This window comes from Streptopelia decaocto (assembly GCF_964273445.1).
Source record: "Streptopelia decaocto genome assembly, chromosome: 1".
NCBI classification, from domain to species: Eukaryota; Metazoa; Chordata; class Aves; order Columbiformes; family Columbidae; genus Streptopelia; species Streptopelia decaocto.
Window position 1 is genome coordinate 75,960,233 of NC_138663.1, and position 17,094 is coordinate 75,977,326.

The following is a 17,094-nucleotide window of genomic DNA, read 5'->3' on the forward strand; positions in this document are numbered from 1 at the left end:
TAAACATAACCTATGCTGTGGAAATCAAGTGAAATGACACAGAATACAAAGCCTAATCACTGGATTGTGACCTAATCTTTCAAACAGGGATATCAATGGTAGTTTATCAGTGGATGCCCTGTAAGAATTTGTGCAAGTTTTTCCCCAGGTTTGTTTTTTGTTTTTCCTCTGATACTCTCTCTTTAGTCACTTCCTACCCCTCAAGTCTAAAAATAACAATAATAATTGCAAAAAAAAATTAAACTATTGGTTGTTGGGTGGGGGGGGAGGGGGCGTGTGTGGTGGTTTTGTTTGGGTTGTGTTTTGTTGTTGTTTTTTTGTTTGTTTGTGGTGGTGGTGTTTTTAAACTATAGATTAAGCTATTGCATGTTTATTCACTGTTGGTTATATTGCAGTGGCATCTGGGAACCCTATGGTTCAACAACCCTGGCTATGTAGGAAACCAAAGGGAGAGAGAAGGCAGCCTTTTTCAAATTTAATTTGTATGCACTTGGTTTCTCAAGGTCTTTGCAAGAGAAATACTCAGAAAAGCAACAAATAGCACTTGGGATAAATTGGCCAAATGTGCATACATCCACTAGAAAGAATTTTTTAATTTACTTCTGAATAGCATAAAAACTAGCTGTTGAAATAATAATGCATACTCTTTTTGTTACACTTATTAATATCTCTGGATCTGGGTTTTTTAAAGTTAGTAAATTAAAAACCAGATGTTTGTATGTATGAAAATATATATACTGGAAAAGATCCTTATCTAATTTAAAGTGATACAGCATGCTTTCTTTAACTATTATTATATCTGATTTCTACCAGCTTAGATTTTGATCCTTATTTTAAAAACCTGTTGAAGTGAGATTCATCCTGCCCCTTAACCTCAATAGAATCAGGATTTTGCATGCCATGATCTTCCTAACATTTTCAAGCTTTTGCCACTGTCAATTTCTTCTTTCTTCTTCCTTTTAAAGCAAAGAACCGGGGGATTGCAATTCCAGTGGATTTGGACAGCCAGGTCAATACCTTGTTCATGAAGAGTCACTCTAACATGGTGCAGAGGGCAGCCATGGGATGGAGAATGTCAGCCCGCAGTGGACCTCGTTTTAAAGAAGCTCTTGGTGGGCCTGCCTGGGATTACAGGAATATAATAGAAAAACTACAGGTACAAAAACAGCAAATGCCTTGGGCAGTACTTGTGGTAGTGCATTTATCTGGTATGTGCCAGATGTGGAAAAAAACAGAGATTCATTGCATTTTTAGTGCTGGATTACAGCAACCCTGCACTTCTAAGTTTGGGGAGCGGAAGGCTCAGTTCTTCTTTGGTGTCTGTTCACAGCAAAGTCAATGTGGGGGGTCTTTTGATCCATGATCTAAATTTGGCTCTTACAGAAGTCAGGAGAGAGGGGTAGGAAGTATGTTCTTTTCCCCAAAGTGGTCCACAGAGAAGCATCTCATTTCTGCCTTGTCATGATCGCACATCCTGTTTCGGCTGCAGAGGAGATACTGGCGGTTTTAGAAGCTGTTATGTCAGATTTGTGTCACTGGAAAATATCTACAAGGTGGAGATCACCTTGTGCATGTAATGGTTAAATTACATCAGGAGTTTATGAACTAAGAAAACAGCAGGACCCAGACAAATAGAGGAGCCCTAAATACCAAGGCAGTGATACACTGACACCACATATGACAAGCAGTGTTTTTCCAGCACACCATCATCCTGACTCTTGCTGGGTGTTTTGTGGGCATCGCTGCAGAGGAGAAATTTGAAATAGAACAGCAAAGGAGAGAGTAATGGGCACCTTCCGCCTCCTTGAGGAGTGGCATGAAGAAAGGCATGAGGTTGCTTACCAGGTTGTTACCTGGGTTAACATGGGCTCTGGCTGCCAGAAGTGGGTCAAGTAGCCCATCAAGCAGCAATGTTTTTCTAGTTTTCTTGGCCAGACGTAGTTATGAATGGCATTCTTCTTCTTTTTCCCTAGGATGTAGTGTCCTCCTTGGAGCAGCAGTTCACTCCCATGATGCAAGCTGAATTCTCGGTGCTGGTTGATGTGCTGTACAGTCCAGAACTTCTTTTTCCCGAGGGGAGCGATGCCAGAATAAGATGTGGTGCTTTCATGTCCAAGTAAGTGGTGTAGGGAGAAGGCCTGTTTGCTGCTTTGGAAAAGATGGCAGGGACTTAAAATTTTCAACAGCACTTACCTCTGATTTTCAACAGTGACTTAAGCCTGTAAGTGTCTTTGAGTTCATACTGAAAGCTTAAACTGAGGCCTTTTGCTGCATGTTTTATGTTTCTCAGCAGTTTAGGAGTCTGGAGAGGAGTACAAAGAGAGATTGCTTGCCTAGAAATTGAATGTTAGTAGCTTGTTAAAACTGTGACAGGCTCAACCTACTTCTCTTTTCTTAATGGTAAGTTTCTCCAAATCTACAGCAGAAACAGACTTTACATGGTAGAATTTTCAAGAATTCACAGTGAGGCGGAGTGGGCTGCTCAGGGCTGGATTTTTCTTTGTAAAGCAAATAAATCTTTTGGTTTTTATTTTAAAATGCCAACAACTCTTTTAAGAATACATTTCACTTGTACCTCTACCTGGTCTTGAATTATTAGATGTTTTATTTGCAGTCTGTGCATTGGAATAGAGTCTTGCCATTTCTTTATTAGTCCCAAAGTGAGATGCCCTCGCTGCCCTTGAGAAACTATAATTCAAACAGAGGTAATTTGGGGGAAATGAACACATTTGGCAGATCTCCTGATTCCTTGGCTTTTTGCATATTCTGCAGAGGTAGTGTTGTAACAATATGTATGTTTGGAAAAAATTAAGTTAAATTTTGAGCTTTTCCCATCCCATCCCACCCCATCCCCTCTGTCCAAAGTCCCTTAAAAGTCAGTATCAAATCAAGTCGAGGGTTGCTGGACAATGGCCCATGCAATGCAATAAACACTTTTCTGCTTTATTTAATTAACTTCCATGGCAAAGGACTGCTTTGCAGAGCTATGCAGAAATCCTGAGATCAAGATGTACTTCTTGAAAAATATTGTTAGTACAACAGACCTGAGAGCTGCATTGTTTTGGACTCACAGCTCGTGGAATTGGTGAAGATGACAGTGGGAGTGTCCTGCATGGTGTCGCCACTGAGCCCAGGGTGGCATTAGCACGCTAATCCCTATAGGTATTTAAAGGACATGTAGATGTGGCACTTAGGGACGTGGTTTAGAGGGGGACTTGGCAGTGTTAGGTTTATGTTTGGACTCAATGATCTTAAAGGTCTTTTGCAACCTAAATGATTCTATGATTGTAACTTAGCAGTGATCTAAATATCATCAGTTCTCTTGGGTTACAGAGCGCTGGTCTAGCTGATGCAGTGTCAACCTTCCCGGCCCTGTTTTGGGTGACTGTGATTTAGGACCGTTAATGGTGCCGTCTTTCAGTGTAAATTGGTGGCCATAGTGCCTTTGCTGTATGCTGATCCTAGGCCATAATTTGCTGAACACCATAAGCCATCATTGGTAGTGAAGGAAAAAAAAACCTGTCCAAGGCCTTCGGATTTCCTCCCCACTTCCATTTTCACAAACATTTCTCCAGCAATGAGGTGAACCAGCACAAGGACCTGCTCTGCATAGAGACAGAAAGGCTTCTTCTGGTATTGGCTTAAGCTGACTAAAACCCAAACTCCCATCACAGTCGTAGCTGAAGTCAGAAATGTACCTTGTTTTCTGACTTGAAAAAGGCTTGTAAAGTTGTTGTGCAAATGTAAACAATGGTTATGTGTCATCCAAATGGCTGCACTTCTGAACAATTCCATGTAAGGTTTTTGGGGATCCTTTTGGCTGGATGCCATCTGCTAATTATATAATAAATATATTATAACCACCATAAAAGTTGGAAGCTGTAAAGGTTGTAGCTTTTAAAGTTTGCAAGATTCATGGTAAACATTGGTTACCTTTAAATAAAGGTTAAAGTAAGTTACCTTTAAATAAAGGAAGGATGAAATAGCAAGTTTGGATCTTAATCTGGAAGCACTCATAAAAAGTGGGTGTAGAATTCTGCCTTCTGTATGGGCAGTAAGATATGCAAATTGACACAAAATCTCACAACACCTTGAAAGTCTCATTTCCTTTTTAATTATGATTTCTCTCGTCTAATTTTATTTCCTTTCCTTGAGGAAAAATATAGTGACAGGCAATTTTTGCATAAAGAAGTTGTATAATAGTATGGCTTAGCAACAATGTGCAGTGCTATTTAAGTTTTAATATTTTACTTTAAGGTTGATTAATCACACAAAGAAGCTGATGGAGAAAGAAGAAAAGCTCTGCATTAAAATTCTTCAGACATTACGAGAAATGCTTGACAAGAAAACTAACTTTGCGGAAGAGGTACTGCTACCATTTTAGTATTAAATATAGAACCAATAGCATGGTATTAAAATGTTTGCTCTTGGACAGTAACAAAATCTGACATGACTTCAATTTTGCACATGTTTTAGAGATAATGTGGTGTCTTAGGAACAATGTGGTACAGCAGAAAGTTAAATTGGAACCAAAGACACTATCTGCCTTACATAGATAGTTTTGTATCAGGGACTTGACAAGAGTCAAGGCAAGGAAGGTGAATTAGCAGTGGCGAGTATTACTATGTATGATTATTATATTTTAGATATCCTGTATTTCTGTAGACTAGTCTTTTTATGCCATATCTGACGTTATCTGTCATAAAATCAATTGGAAATATAGGAATATTTAATTGAAAATGTACAGTTTTTCCCTGCTGCCTGTGGTGCTGGGCTTTTGTACTCCATACATATAAATGTGTGATGAAAATATGTAATGTTTAAGCAGAGCTGCCAGTTTTGGGGAGAAGTGGCATAGCCTGTACTCTGTAAGTGTCTAATTATTTCTTTCGCTCTTCTTTCTCCCCTTATTGCCCAGTTTTCTCTTGCAAAACCAAGTTTTTCAAATAGCTCGCTCATCTTGCCTGTGCCTTTGGTTATTAGCAGCTGGATTCGGATTTACATGTTAGCTGTCCTTTCTTTTTGAACCTGATTCCTGTGCCTTTTGTGTGGTTTCCTCTTAGCAATATTTCTGAGTATTTCCCAAATTATTTCACTATTATTCACTCTTAAATATGAATCATAGAGCTATTATCAAATCTTTCAGTGCCATCATTTTCATTTGTTCATAGCTGACATGTTTAGTCAAGTATCTTCATGGGTTTCACTTTACCTTGAGAAAAAAATACCAATTACAACCCAGTGTTGCACTGTTTCACTGTCGTCTTAGGCTTTTTCACCAAAATATTTTCAGATATCTAAGTAACAGCACTTATTCATGTTATTGTACTTGGCAAAATTATCCACCTTTCAGGTATACTAGCTATGAGATTCAAAGTTAACCCCAATCTAGCCTTAAGAAAAACAAAGTCTGTGGTTAAGATGCCTGTTTCTGGGTGTTCGAGATTTTACTTTTCAAGTTAAATGTTTTGGTCCTGTTGTATGATATGCTAAAGTACCAACACACCCTTTTCTCTTTTATGATAGACGAACCATATATTGGAAATGGGAAATGTTCACAGTGTGTTTTGACTGTACATTATTTGTTTCGATTTCAACATATGGACATGGGAATATATTGCCCAGGCTTCTAAGCAACCTGCTAGGCAGGATAAAAAAAAATCCCAAGGCAGAACAGCGAAATGAGGACAAAGGCAGCAGAAGCAAAACATCAGCCTTGCTCTATGCAAAAACAACTAGTGTACAAAGAGAACACCAACCTCCTCTTCACCTCCTGCAAAGAATCTAGCTTGAAGTAAAATGTGGCTAGGCCTGGAGAGACAGAAAAGTTTTAACGTCACAACAAGAGTTCAGAGGTGAAGCAAATCATATTATTATTAATTATTATTCATACTTATTCTAATAGTTTTTGGGGCCCATAATGCCACTGCATTATATGGGAAAACTAATTTGCTTTTGTAACATGCTATAATGAACTTTGCCAAGCCTCTCCAAAATAATTTCATAGACCCACCAAAAGTTATCATCATCTCAGAATTATGGGATGGGGTTGTGGGAAGCTGTGCTTAAATGTATGACTTGAAACAAGCAAACAAAAAAATTATCTGTTTTAATTGCTCTTTGCACCCTGTCGTGGATGCTGATAAAGCAAGACTGAGTGAAGGCACCAGAGGGAATGTGCTCCACTGGTGTGTAGGGGCTATTCACCAGCCAGGCCAGCCTCTCCTTCTCGGAGGTGGACAGCAAAAGGTGTACGCCAAGGCCCCTCACACGACCTCCACCATCTCAGCAGGGCATGGTGGGTGGAAGAGCTGTTCAGGAAACAGAATTTCTCCCTCATGCTTTTTCTTGAATCCCATAGATTTTACACCGAGGAATGTAATGAATCAGTGCAATGAGTAAACAAGCTTGTATGGTTTGCAAGTGCTTCCCCACCTTGCAACTCTTACGAGTCATTGTTCATAGGATGGACTTCAGAACGGTAAAAATAGCACAATGAATAGCCTCTTGTGAATGTTTCCAACTTTTTTTTTAACTGTGATCTCACTGCCTGCAAAGTTATTCAACTATGTTATGCAGATACTAAAAAATGACAGTACATATGTAATGGTAATACTTGAGCAAAGCTACAGAGGGACACATAACTTTTTGACAGAAAGCCTGAGTTTGTTAATCATCCATCATAACATATTTTGTATGACAAATTTGACAGAAATAGTAAACCTCCAGTTTCTGCAGAATTTTCCCAGAGTGAATAACAAGGAAGAAACAATGAAATAAAATTTCTTCCTCTCTCTTCCCTTTACCTCCCACCGTTGAGATCCAGGTCTGGGAACCTTGCCTTCTACTGTCTTTATCTTTCATTTGACCACTGGAAGGTAGCCTGTTTCATCGAAGACCAAAAGGAAAAGATAGCTGTAGGTGCTTATTTCACTTTTTATGCCGATTCCTTTATCCACTGTCTCAACTCTGTTGTTGTGCCTCCCCTTGCCTGGTGTGTTTCAGGGCTGCTTGTGCTCTCCTGGCTGTGTCATCAGTTGCCCTTGCAGTCAGCCTTTGAGGCAGCGCTCACTTGTGCGTTGTTTTGTGTAGTGCCGCAGCATCTAATCGTGATAAGAATCAAAGTTTAATTTCAGAAGTTTGATTTAAGGTAAATAAATTACACGTAAAACCTCTTGGTCATGGATTCACTTTCAGAACTAATTGTGGGTGATTATTACAATCTCCCTGGACTTTAACATTAAGTCTTAGTCCTGTTTATATTGATTGGGTAACGAACTGAAATGGAACTTGATCTACAGTCCCTCTCTTACAGAAAGCTCTTCCAAGAACAGTGTTACCCCACCTGGGTAAAGCAGTGTGTGGAAGAAGTCAACATTGCCTCTGTTCAGACAGTTAATGTTGTATAGATAAAGCATACTTTGACTGTTTGAGAAGAGAAACAGAAGAGACAGAAAGCATTGCTTTTGGACTAGATCTGCCCCATCTATGTTTGTTCTTTTCTTGCTGGCCATTTTTATACCCATTTTACAAAACCAAAAGGATCTTGGTCTAGAGTTTTTGATAATTTTTTAGGCAAATCTTTTTTGTTCTTCACCACAGTGCTTGATTTCAGTTGAATTTCTGTGTGGATGCTGCCTCTAGACCCACTTACATGCCTCAGTTTTAATCTGAGTAAGATTTCCTAAAGTACATACATCACTGATGCATGTTCACTTTGCAAATAACTGGAGCAGTTTAAAATCTTAGCATTGACTTGCTGCCCTGTTGAAAATGACTGTCCCTACAAGGGAGCTGGTGGGCCAGGAGGGGTGAGTCCTCCCAGCTGCTTCAAATAGAATTCGCAAACTTGAATTAACCCCCCCCCCATCTGTCAACTGAATGAAGTTGTTGAACTCTTGACTGAAGCGTGCTCATATAGCAACTTCTTAACCCACTCCAGCTGCTGGCATGTCAATGCCTTGGGCATGGACAACCTTCTGGTTTCCCGACTGTTCTTAAATGAGGTCAGCACCTCATGGCGAAAAATTATTATCTCTGATAACATGTGTATATGACAAGTTTAGTTTAACATTATGGACTGATCAGAGTGTTAATGGATGGTAGTACATTACAGAATTCAGCAGATTCCAAGCCTGAATACCCTGCCAACTGGTAGCTCCTAAGGGAAACGCTATTATAAACAGATTTCAGCAAGGGTTACTTGGGCTGCAAAAGAGAGACTTTATACTTTTTCATGCTTTAGGTGTTGAACTACAGTATAAATAATTGAAAACTGCACTTTTAAGTGTCGGTAGAACAAAGACTGTGTAAGCTGCTTAATTCTCAGAGACATGTAGTTGTGCTTGTTACCTTTTCTTGGAAAAACTCATGAAAAATCTTGTCTTGCTCTTATAGGTTTGCACCAGCTTCATGATTTAAAATCATAGAAGTAGCTTTGTAGCCCTTCGTTTTGCATTGTTAACATTTCTGCATTCCACTTTAGATATGAAATGTAAGCTATCCTGTCCTCTTTGTTTGCAGCAACAGCACCAAATATTCATAGGAAGAAATAGTACAGCTTGATGTAAATACAAATGTATTTTATTCCCATAAGATGTAGTCCCTGATATGGCCACGTATGACTCTTGGTCATTTTGTGCCTGAAGACCTGAGTTTTTCATGTGGAGCTGTTGACAAAACTGCAATGAGTTTGTCAAAAGCAATAGTCCCCCCACTGTCTTGCTGAAAGCATTGGGAGCTGCAGGTCTTTTTCTGCTGGGAAAAATGGTCTGAATGGGTCTTAGAAGCCAGGAGATGTTGCTGAGAGCCACTACAGTGTCCCAGCATTGTAGCTCTTTGAATCAAAGGCATTCTCTACTTGAACTGCATTCTATTCTATAGCCTCATCTGTTTAAGATGGTTTTACTTATTTGCATCTGCTAATTAGGCAGCATTCAGACAAACAGCATATGTAGGTAGAAATAAAAAGGGAAAAAAGATAATAATTCTGAATATGTGAGGCTTGTTGAATGTATTATACCTTAAAAGGATGCTTATTTTAAATGGGAGGAAGAACAGGATTCAAAATTCCTTTATTTGCGTTACTACTCACATTTTGGATTAGTGGCACTGCAGGCATTCTGAAGAATTGCGTTTAATTTTTCACCATTTCTGCTGTCTGTTTGAATTGTGCTCATTTATAAAAATGCCTAAGCACTCGCCTGTTTTTTCCTGTTGTCAACAGGCCATTCTCCTCGCTAAGCTCAGTGTGGCTGTAAGGTAATAGGGGGTTAGAAATACTACAGGAGAACATTTAAGCTTAATGTTGTTTAATTTTTTAAAAAAACACTTGAATGTTTCAGCTGGACATTTTTGCAGTAGCCTGCATTAAAAACTCTCTCCTTAGGAAAACAGCCACAGTCTCGGGGGCAATGAAGGTTCAGGGAGGAAGAATGTTTGGTACCGCTAGCAGTGCCAGCCTGGTTGCTGGGACCAGCACATGCGGCTGGTGAGGTCAGGAAGCCACTGTTGTGGTTTTGTCGTGACAGTTAAGTGATAAAGTATGGAAGAAAGTTCAAACACAACTGGGACAAACGCCTCCATATCTGCGATGGTTTACGTGAGGGCGGTGGTCTGCTGCAGAACTGAAGCCTATGCTAATTCACTGCAGTGGAGGATTCAAGCTTTGTTACTGCTGTGAATCCTCTGAGCCAGTAATTGCAGCGGCAGGACCACCAGAGCTTTCAGATATGCAAGACTAAACACTAAATGTAGTCAGGCCCTTGAAGTGTGGTAATTCCTCATTATACCCATATGTTGACATTTTACAAGGCAAAGAAATAAAACCTACAGAGAAAGAAACCAATGCAGTTTCACTTTTCCCCCCCTCTAGGCTTCAAGCTGGAATAATTAAGCAGAGAGATAACACAAGGCATGTGATACTGCTGTGTATAATAGCTAGGTGTTGACCATAGTGCTTAGTGCCTCGGGCCATTGGTCACTATGGCACGTTGTCATTGCTGCACGTTTCTGGTGCTTTGACATGCAATATCAACTAGACTGCTCTAAAGTAGCATCCCTCATCTTTGTGGTATCCCTTGTCCCTCCTGCAGCGTGCATTCCTCCGGACTAAACGATACTGCTGTACCTGGACATTCTGCTAGGTTTCAAACTGCATGCATTTATACAGAGATTTATTTTGTTGCTAGTGCAAAAACCTCTAAGTACGTGGTATATGTAAAGCATGGCTTCTTTTTAAGGCAAGATTTTTTTCTGTCACTAATGGGCTGCAGAGATTTGATCCAGCTTTGGACTGTCATCTGCTTGTGTTCAGAAGCCTGTTCAAAGCCACTTTACTTGGGCCAGTTGTGAGGGGCTTATAGTGGTCTCTGTCACGGATAGTTTCAGGCAGAGTGCATTGCTCTTGTTTACCTGGACAAGAACTTTAAACTGAAAGTCATCTATCAAGGACAGGTAGGAGGTAGCATTTCTGACCTCTCATGAAGTGTAACATCCTGATCTAGTAAAAGGCAAGAGCACTTTAATTTGCTGTGGTGGGAGTGGAACACATGCCTAACTGCTTTGCAGGGCTTGCTGCATTCATGATTTTGCCCTCTCTTTTATATGGGTAATTGTTAACTTTCACTGTGATCCAAATATGTTATCTCCAGAGACTGAAAAGTACTTTTAGCTCAGGTGATAGTTGACTGAGCAATGGTGTTCACTACTCATCAGTACTTATTCTTGTTTCAAAACCTTGGTGGTTTTTTGTTCGTTTGTTCTCCAAGTCACAAACAAAGCTAGTGGCAGGATGCCAAGGCTGAGAGAAACACATGGTTGTAAACACGTTTCTTCTGAAAGACTGTGGCCTCTCAGCAGCTGATATTTATCAAGTTTTAAGAATACGGTATGCTGTTATCCCGTCTTGTTTCAGAAATATTAAGCCCCAAATCCCAAATAATAAGTTGCTTTGGAACTTGTATCATCTGCCTTTCTCACATATATCATAATTCTTCTAAAGGAGCATCTGATACTGTAAAATACTGTAGATACTAATTCCAACAGTTTCAGTTGAAACAGTAACAAACTGGAGTAGCTTGTTCCTTGTTCTCAACTTCAAATGACCAACTTCTGCTCTGGCATTTCCCCTTTACACAGTGTATGTGATATATGGATGCTCCCTGTTTTCCCCTTCTTTTTTAATATAAATTCCTTTCTATGGATCTGATCTTAAGAACAGCAAAAAGCAAATGAGCAAGAAGATCTTAAGTGCCTGCCAACTGCCTGGCATCCTTCTCTATTACTACTACTTTTCGTTAAAAAAAAATGGAAAAGAGTGCAAGGGAATAGAGTTGTTTAAATGAAACCTTCAGAGCTCTGAATATGATTCATCTCACCTTACTCAGGTACAAGATTCATGGAACTGATCAGGATCCGTTATGTGAACAACAGTTGGATTTTATTTTTTGTTGTTTTGATTGCAAGTGGGATAGGTTTCACTAAAGACTTCAGTTCATCTAGAAGTTAAATTCCATGTTCACTATAGCTATTTGAATCAAATTGTAAGTTATGAAGGTATCAGGATCAAGATTATCTTTCTCTCTGGTTTTATTTATATATTTTAAATCATGGATAAAGCAGGCGAGATTATTAGCAATTAGTCAAAGATTCTAGGCTATACTAGATTGGCAAGGGGCTAGGTAAATAACCAAAGGTGTCTTGTAGGTTAATATGTAAAATGAATTACAGTTTTATCATATGGTTCATGTCCACAGGTGTGTGGAGTTTTGTGTGAGGATATATTCATATGCAGAAATGTATTTATTTTAGATGATCTATTCCTATTGTTTTTTTTCTTTTTTAATCAGCAGCATATTACCTCCATGGTGGAGTCATATTAGAAGATAAATATTTGAATGTCCGTTCTGCGTCCTACCATATCGTTTTGTTTTTAATAGAGCAGTTGTTCTTGCTGAGAATATAAAGTGTCTGATATGCATTAATGCTCTCAGAGTTACTTGAGGAAAAACATAATTCCCACGGCCACCTTAATTTTAGTGATTGGTGCTTATTTAAAACACCCAGCTGACATCCCAAGAGGCCTGTGTCTGTGCTCATTTGCAGAGCAGGAGCAATTCACATAGGTGCAGGTTGAGGTGAGAAGGGGAGTTCAAGGGAACACGTGAGTGATGAGTACAGGGAGAGAAACAGATTGCAGACATCCTGAAGTTTGGGATAGTTGCAGTTTTTCTTGGGAGTCAGGAGAATAAAACTGCATAAACCTTTTTCCTGACTGTGAGCCTGGGGGATGTTTCTCTCCACACACCTCCTGCTCCCTTTTAAGTATTAGCTGCCATACAGGAAGTCCACATTTCTGAGCAGCTTCTGTATCACTGCTGGGTAACACTTGTAATTTGTACTGGTGAGAGCAGAGGAGTGCTGCAGTATCATAGAGACCACTGTGTGGCAACTGTGGACTTTTCAGAAATGTTTTCTGTCTGTGGGAGCAGGTCAGCTGCTGCTGCTTCTGCACAGCTGAATTCCCACAGGAGTCAAATGTCTGCAGTCATGGAGGGGGCGAGAGAAAATGTCTCGTTTAGTTTTCAGTTTCCTTGGAAGGGGAAAAGGGTTCTTTTGTTTTCTGGGGTTTTTTTGTTGTTGTTGACTATCACAAATTTGCTGTTGCTTTATTTAATATGTTTGAGCAACAACCCTGTTTGTACTTTGCAGTCGCACCAGAGATGGCAGTGAGCAGAATTCAATGCATTGTATTAAGGCTGGCAAATGAATATTTATGATAGACCTAGGGAGCCAGTAATAAAAATGAAATCGGCATGATGCCACTAGATCCAAATCTTTGATCTCTGTTTTAAGAGAAAATACACTAAAGCAGGAGATGATGGACTCATTATAATGGAATGGTTAGTTATGGTTAGTTAGGGCAACGCGAATAGGTGGCATTACATAAACTGCTCTAGTTCAAGATTTATGATTCAGGGAAGTGTTTCAAGAACTGAGTTTCTACAAAAAAACTTGAGTTTATGATGTTATTTGGTTTAGTCGGTCCAAACACAAAGAACTAAAGATACATCTCTTTCAGATATCAGGATGGGCTGTGGTTTCGCCTTACCAGGGGAAGCAAAAGCAGTAAGAACCAGCAAGGCCCTTATGCTCAACCTCTTTCTGTGCTTCTGTTCCTCATCTATCACCCTGTGAGCAGGCAGGGCGGGTTGAGCAGTGCAGGAACGTGGACATTAGATTCCATTCCCTGACCAGGCTGTCTTGCCAGATACCAGATGTGAGGGGGCACTGATCAGCAGAGAGGGGAAGGCTCCTGCTTTGGCACCACCCAGGAGGGTGCAGGGGTCCTGACTGGAGATGTTTGCCTCAGCTGGAGCCACCTATCTCCATCAGGAGCAGGGAGAAACTGCTGCAATGTGCTGAAACAGCTTTGGTGAAGCCTAATGAAGGAGTCAGTATTTGATAGGGATGGGGAGCAGGAGTAAGTGAGCTATTTTTCTTTTTAATGGTTGCAATTACTTGCTTAACACCCCTGCCACACTAAGCAAGACATGAAGGAGGATTGATTCCAGGCCATAGATGAAAGCTGATCTTGAACTTTCTGTCTAGCCAGACATGAAGAGGAAATGGAAACTCACTGTTTTCTGATTTCTTTCATACTGATATAATTTCTAATGGACTTCATCACTAATGACATCTGGCAAGGCATTATTCCTTAATGCTGTCTTTCCCCCTCTTATCCCCCTTTTCAAGAAAACGAAGGTATATCCTATATTGCACTTCGAAAAGCTGCTATTAAGCACCCATTGTAACTGCTTCTGATACAATCTTTTTTTGTTTTTGGTCTGATGCGGATTTTACCCAGCATGTTTGGCCTTGGAGGAGTGCCTGGATGGTATTGCCAGCTGGAATTGTCAGAGCTGCTTTGTCTTCTGTCCCAGGAAAACAGAAGCCTGGCGGGCAGTCACTCTCGCTCTTATTTCATATCCCTGCTTAGTCAGAGTTGCCAACCCTAAGCACTGAAAACCCTGAGTCAGGCCACAAACAAATCACGAGATTAGGCTTGAAAATCGTAAGATTTTTTAAATTACAAGTAGTTTATTTGGGATTTCTTTGAGGCTTTAAGAGTGTCTGTTCTTCCAATTTTATTCTACAAATCCCAGAGCTTGATATATGCTTTATTGAATTACGTCTGTGTTTGTTTACTTAAATGAAAGCCAGGTTCATTTATGGTTACCTGACCTCTGGAGTTTGTGGGGAAAAAGACCAGAATATTTAAATGATGTGTGTTGACCAGGCTGCTCAATGAGAACTCTTGTTCTGGAGTTGGTGATTGCCCTGAAGATTATGAGTTTAATTATCTTGGTGTCACTTCTTTGACCCCTAGGCTTTTTGCAGAGAGCGTTCTTGTCAGGCAGAGCCTGAAAGTCTTCTTTCAGTTTATCGCAATGGGCACTTTGTGCGGGTTGTGCCTTGTTTACCTTGCAACAGCTTTTCATGGGCAGTGTGTGGCACCTTGCCAGTGAAGTCTGATTAATCCATTTCCTTCCCACTGCAATTTCACTGTCGCTCGGGTCTTGCTTGGAGCACACACATGCAAAGTTTTTCTGCTGTACGGAGTCACGAGCGTAACGTGCTGACACAGCGTGGATGTCAGCGAGAGGCTGTGCTGGCTCTGAGCTGACTGAGCTGTGAGACAAGGAAAGTGCTCTGGAGGTTTGCACTAGTGTTGATAACTCCAGACACAGAGCTGTCACTTGGGGTTGAGGAGGGGACCTTACCACTCTGGAAATTCCTCTTGGCAGAACTGTTCAAAACCTTTTGTCCCCAAATACTGAGCACTTACACTAGCAATATCTCCTTAAATTCCTTTTAACTGCAAGGTTTTTACCGCCCCCCCCCCCCCCGACCCCTTTAAGTTTTTTTTTACTTTTTTCCTCCATAAAACTCGATTTTTTGACTCCTTAGTTGTATATGGTAGCATTTGTGTCCTATTAGCCCTACATCCAGTAGGGCTGGATGCCAGTCTGTCTGTCTCAGCTGCAAGAGAAATGTAGATAACCTTGACTCTCAGGTCTTTCAGTATGAAGACTTCTTACTGACTCCAGGGGAACAACCACCTTTGCTTGAACCAGGTGTCTTCTCAGCCACAACCAACTAGAGGTTCTCAGCTCTAGGTTTCCCTCCAGGCCACTCTACTGGGTGGAGTTTAGCCCTTTAGGAAATTGAACTCTTCTAAATATACAAATATTTTTGACTGCAGCTGACTAAAAATGAAAATTTAAACAAATGCTGGAAGTCCTGCACATTGTTGGGAAGTTCTTCCTCTTTCACTAGTCAGAGCAGGTTTTTTTTTTCAAAGGGGCCAGAAATGTTGCTGGCAAATAAAATATACAGACTGAGCTCTCTTGAATTTGTGAAGAGACTCGTATTAACTAGGTTTCTTTTGTGAGACTGAAGAAATAACAGTGGTAATTCACTGCTGGCAATAAAGTGGGTGATGGTCAGTAAATTTACCCTGGATGGCACAGAGGATTGTTCTGGTTGTATGTCACAGTCTTTATTAAATTTGTCCTGGTTGTTGCTAGCATTCTGTTCATGTAATCATTTTAATTCTGACAACAAAACTAACCATAAGGACACAGAAGTGCCTTTTGAAAAATGGAAGTTGAACAGTTTAAGCTGTTCTTATTTTTCTTCACATTTAAGTATTCTTACAGTGAATAACATCATGCATGGGCATAACTCAGACTTTGTTACTGGAGTTTGGATTTCTGTTCTGGTGCTGCGTGTGTGGAAATATTTGCATGAGAAAAAAAAAAAACACAACACCTTAGCCAGAGCAACAAGTTAAAGAGATTACTTTGGGCTGTGGTGTGCTTAGTCAGAAACGAGTAATTTGTATTGCAGAAGTCTGGGCAAAGCGCTACTTACTTCTGCCTGTGTGTGCAAATCACCTGCTATGCCACACAGCCAAAGGAAATGGCTGAGAGCAGCGTTTAGGCACAGAGTACGCCTGTTGAGCTGGGATTAGGAAGTGGCAGATGAAATGGCTTCTTCTGGAGTCCTACCTGATGCTCTGCAAGGCTGATTAGAAGCGTTTGCTCTCCGGACCACGGTCTGCAGACAGACGACTTAAATGAAGCTGTTTATCTAAACAGATTATTTCTATATCTATGATACTGAAAGAACTTGTTTTAACTCGGTAACAAATTCTAGCATACCAAGTAATCTAAATACAGGTCTTTTACTTCCTTTTCCAATTTTAAAAAAAGGGAAGCCAACTAATTGATAGATGCTTTAATTCACCACGTATTTAACCTGATTTTTTAACTCGAAACAATTCGAAACTGGAAGAAACAAGTCCCTTTAGTTTTAAAATCATCTCTATCTTTCCTATGTTTGCACAAACTTTTTATTTTTTTCTGATTTTTAGCTAAAGACTTTGAGAGCAAGAAAGGAAGTGTTGCTGGAATAATGTTTTATTTTGAACTAGCCAGCAGTTTATGGCTTCTGCGTATTAAATTCAGTACTTTGATCACTATCTTGTCTGTCTTGCTACTAAGCCTTATGTGGTGTGATTTCACTATTGCGCCAGCTGGGGCTCTGCCCCATGCAAGAACTGTGAGCTAATAAAATCAGAGTAAATTAAAAGTGTTTTCTCAAGCCCTCTGCACAATTCTGAACTATTAATTTCCCATTGCAGCTTTGCCAGCTGAAAAGTAGCTGCTTTCATGCCCTGGACTACACCGTGCACGTACATCTCCATCTTCCAGCAGGGGCCTCCAAAGCCACAGGAGGTGGCAAAGCGGTCACTGGGCAGCTGCAGCAATGCACAAAGGGGCTCTTTCAGATATGTTCTTGCTAGAAAAGCACATGTGCAGCTCAAACAAGTTACAGTGCCCATCTGACTTGAGCAGGAGCCACCCTGGGGAAACTGCCTTATTTTTTCTCTGAAATTGGTGTACAGATATATTGCCCTAATGCTTGTTTCTGACTTAATGAACACTGTGTTTGGGCCTTGGACTTAGTTCATTCTAGATTTTTCTGTTGTGAGAAGGGTTGCTGAGGGACAAGGGAAGGGAGCTATCT

General features: G+C 40.3%; 1 protein-coding gene across 3 annotated transcripts in view; it reads left to right on the forward strand.

Moving 5' to 3' along the window:
* Positions 1-17,094, forward strand: part of ITPR2 (inositol 1,4,5-trisphosphate receptor type 2) — a 264,569-nt gene that overhangs the window by 145,474 nt on the left and 102,001 nt on the right. For all 3 annotated transcript variants that reach the window (XM_082043370.1, XM_082043371.1, XM_082043372.1), the window contains 3 exons: positions 966-1,156; positions 1,974-2,116; positions 4,258-4,366. In XM_082043370.1, coding sequence (XP_081899496.1) covers positions 966-1,156; positions 1,974-2,116; positions 4,258-4,366 — 443 coding nt within the window. The remainder of the gene's footprint in view (positions 1-965; positions 1,157-1,973; positions 2,117-4,257; positions 4,367-17,094) is intronic.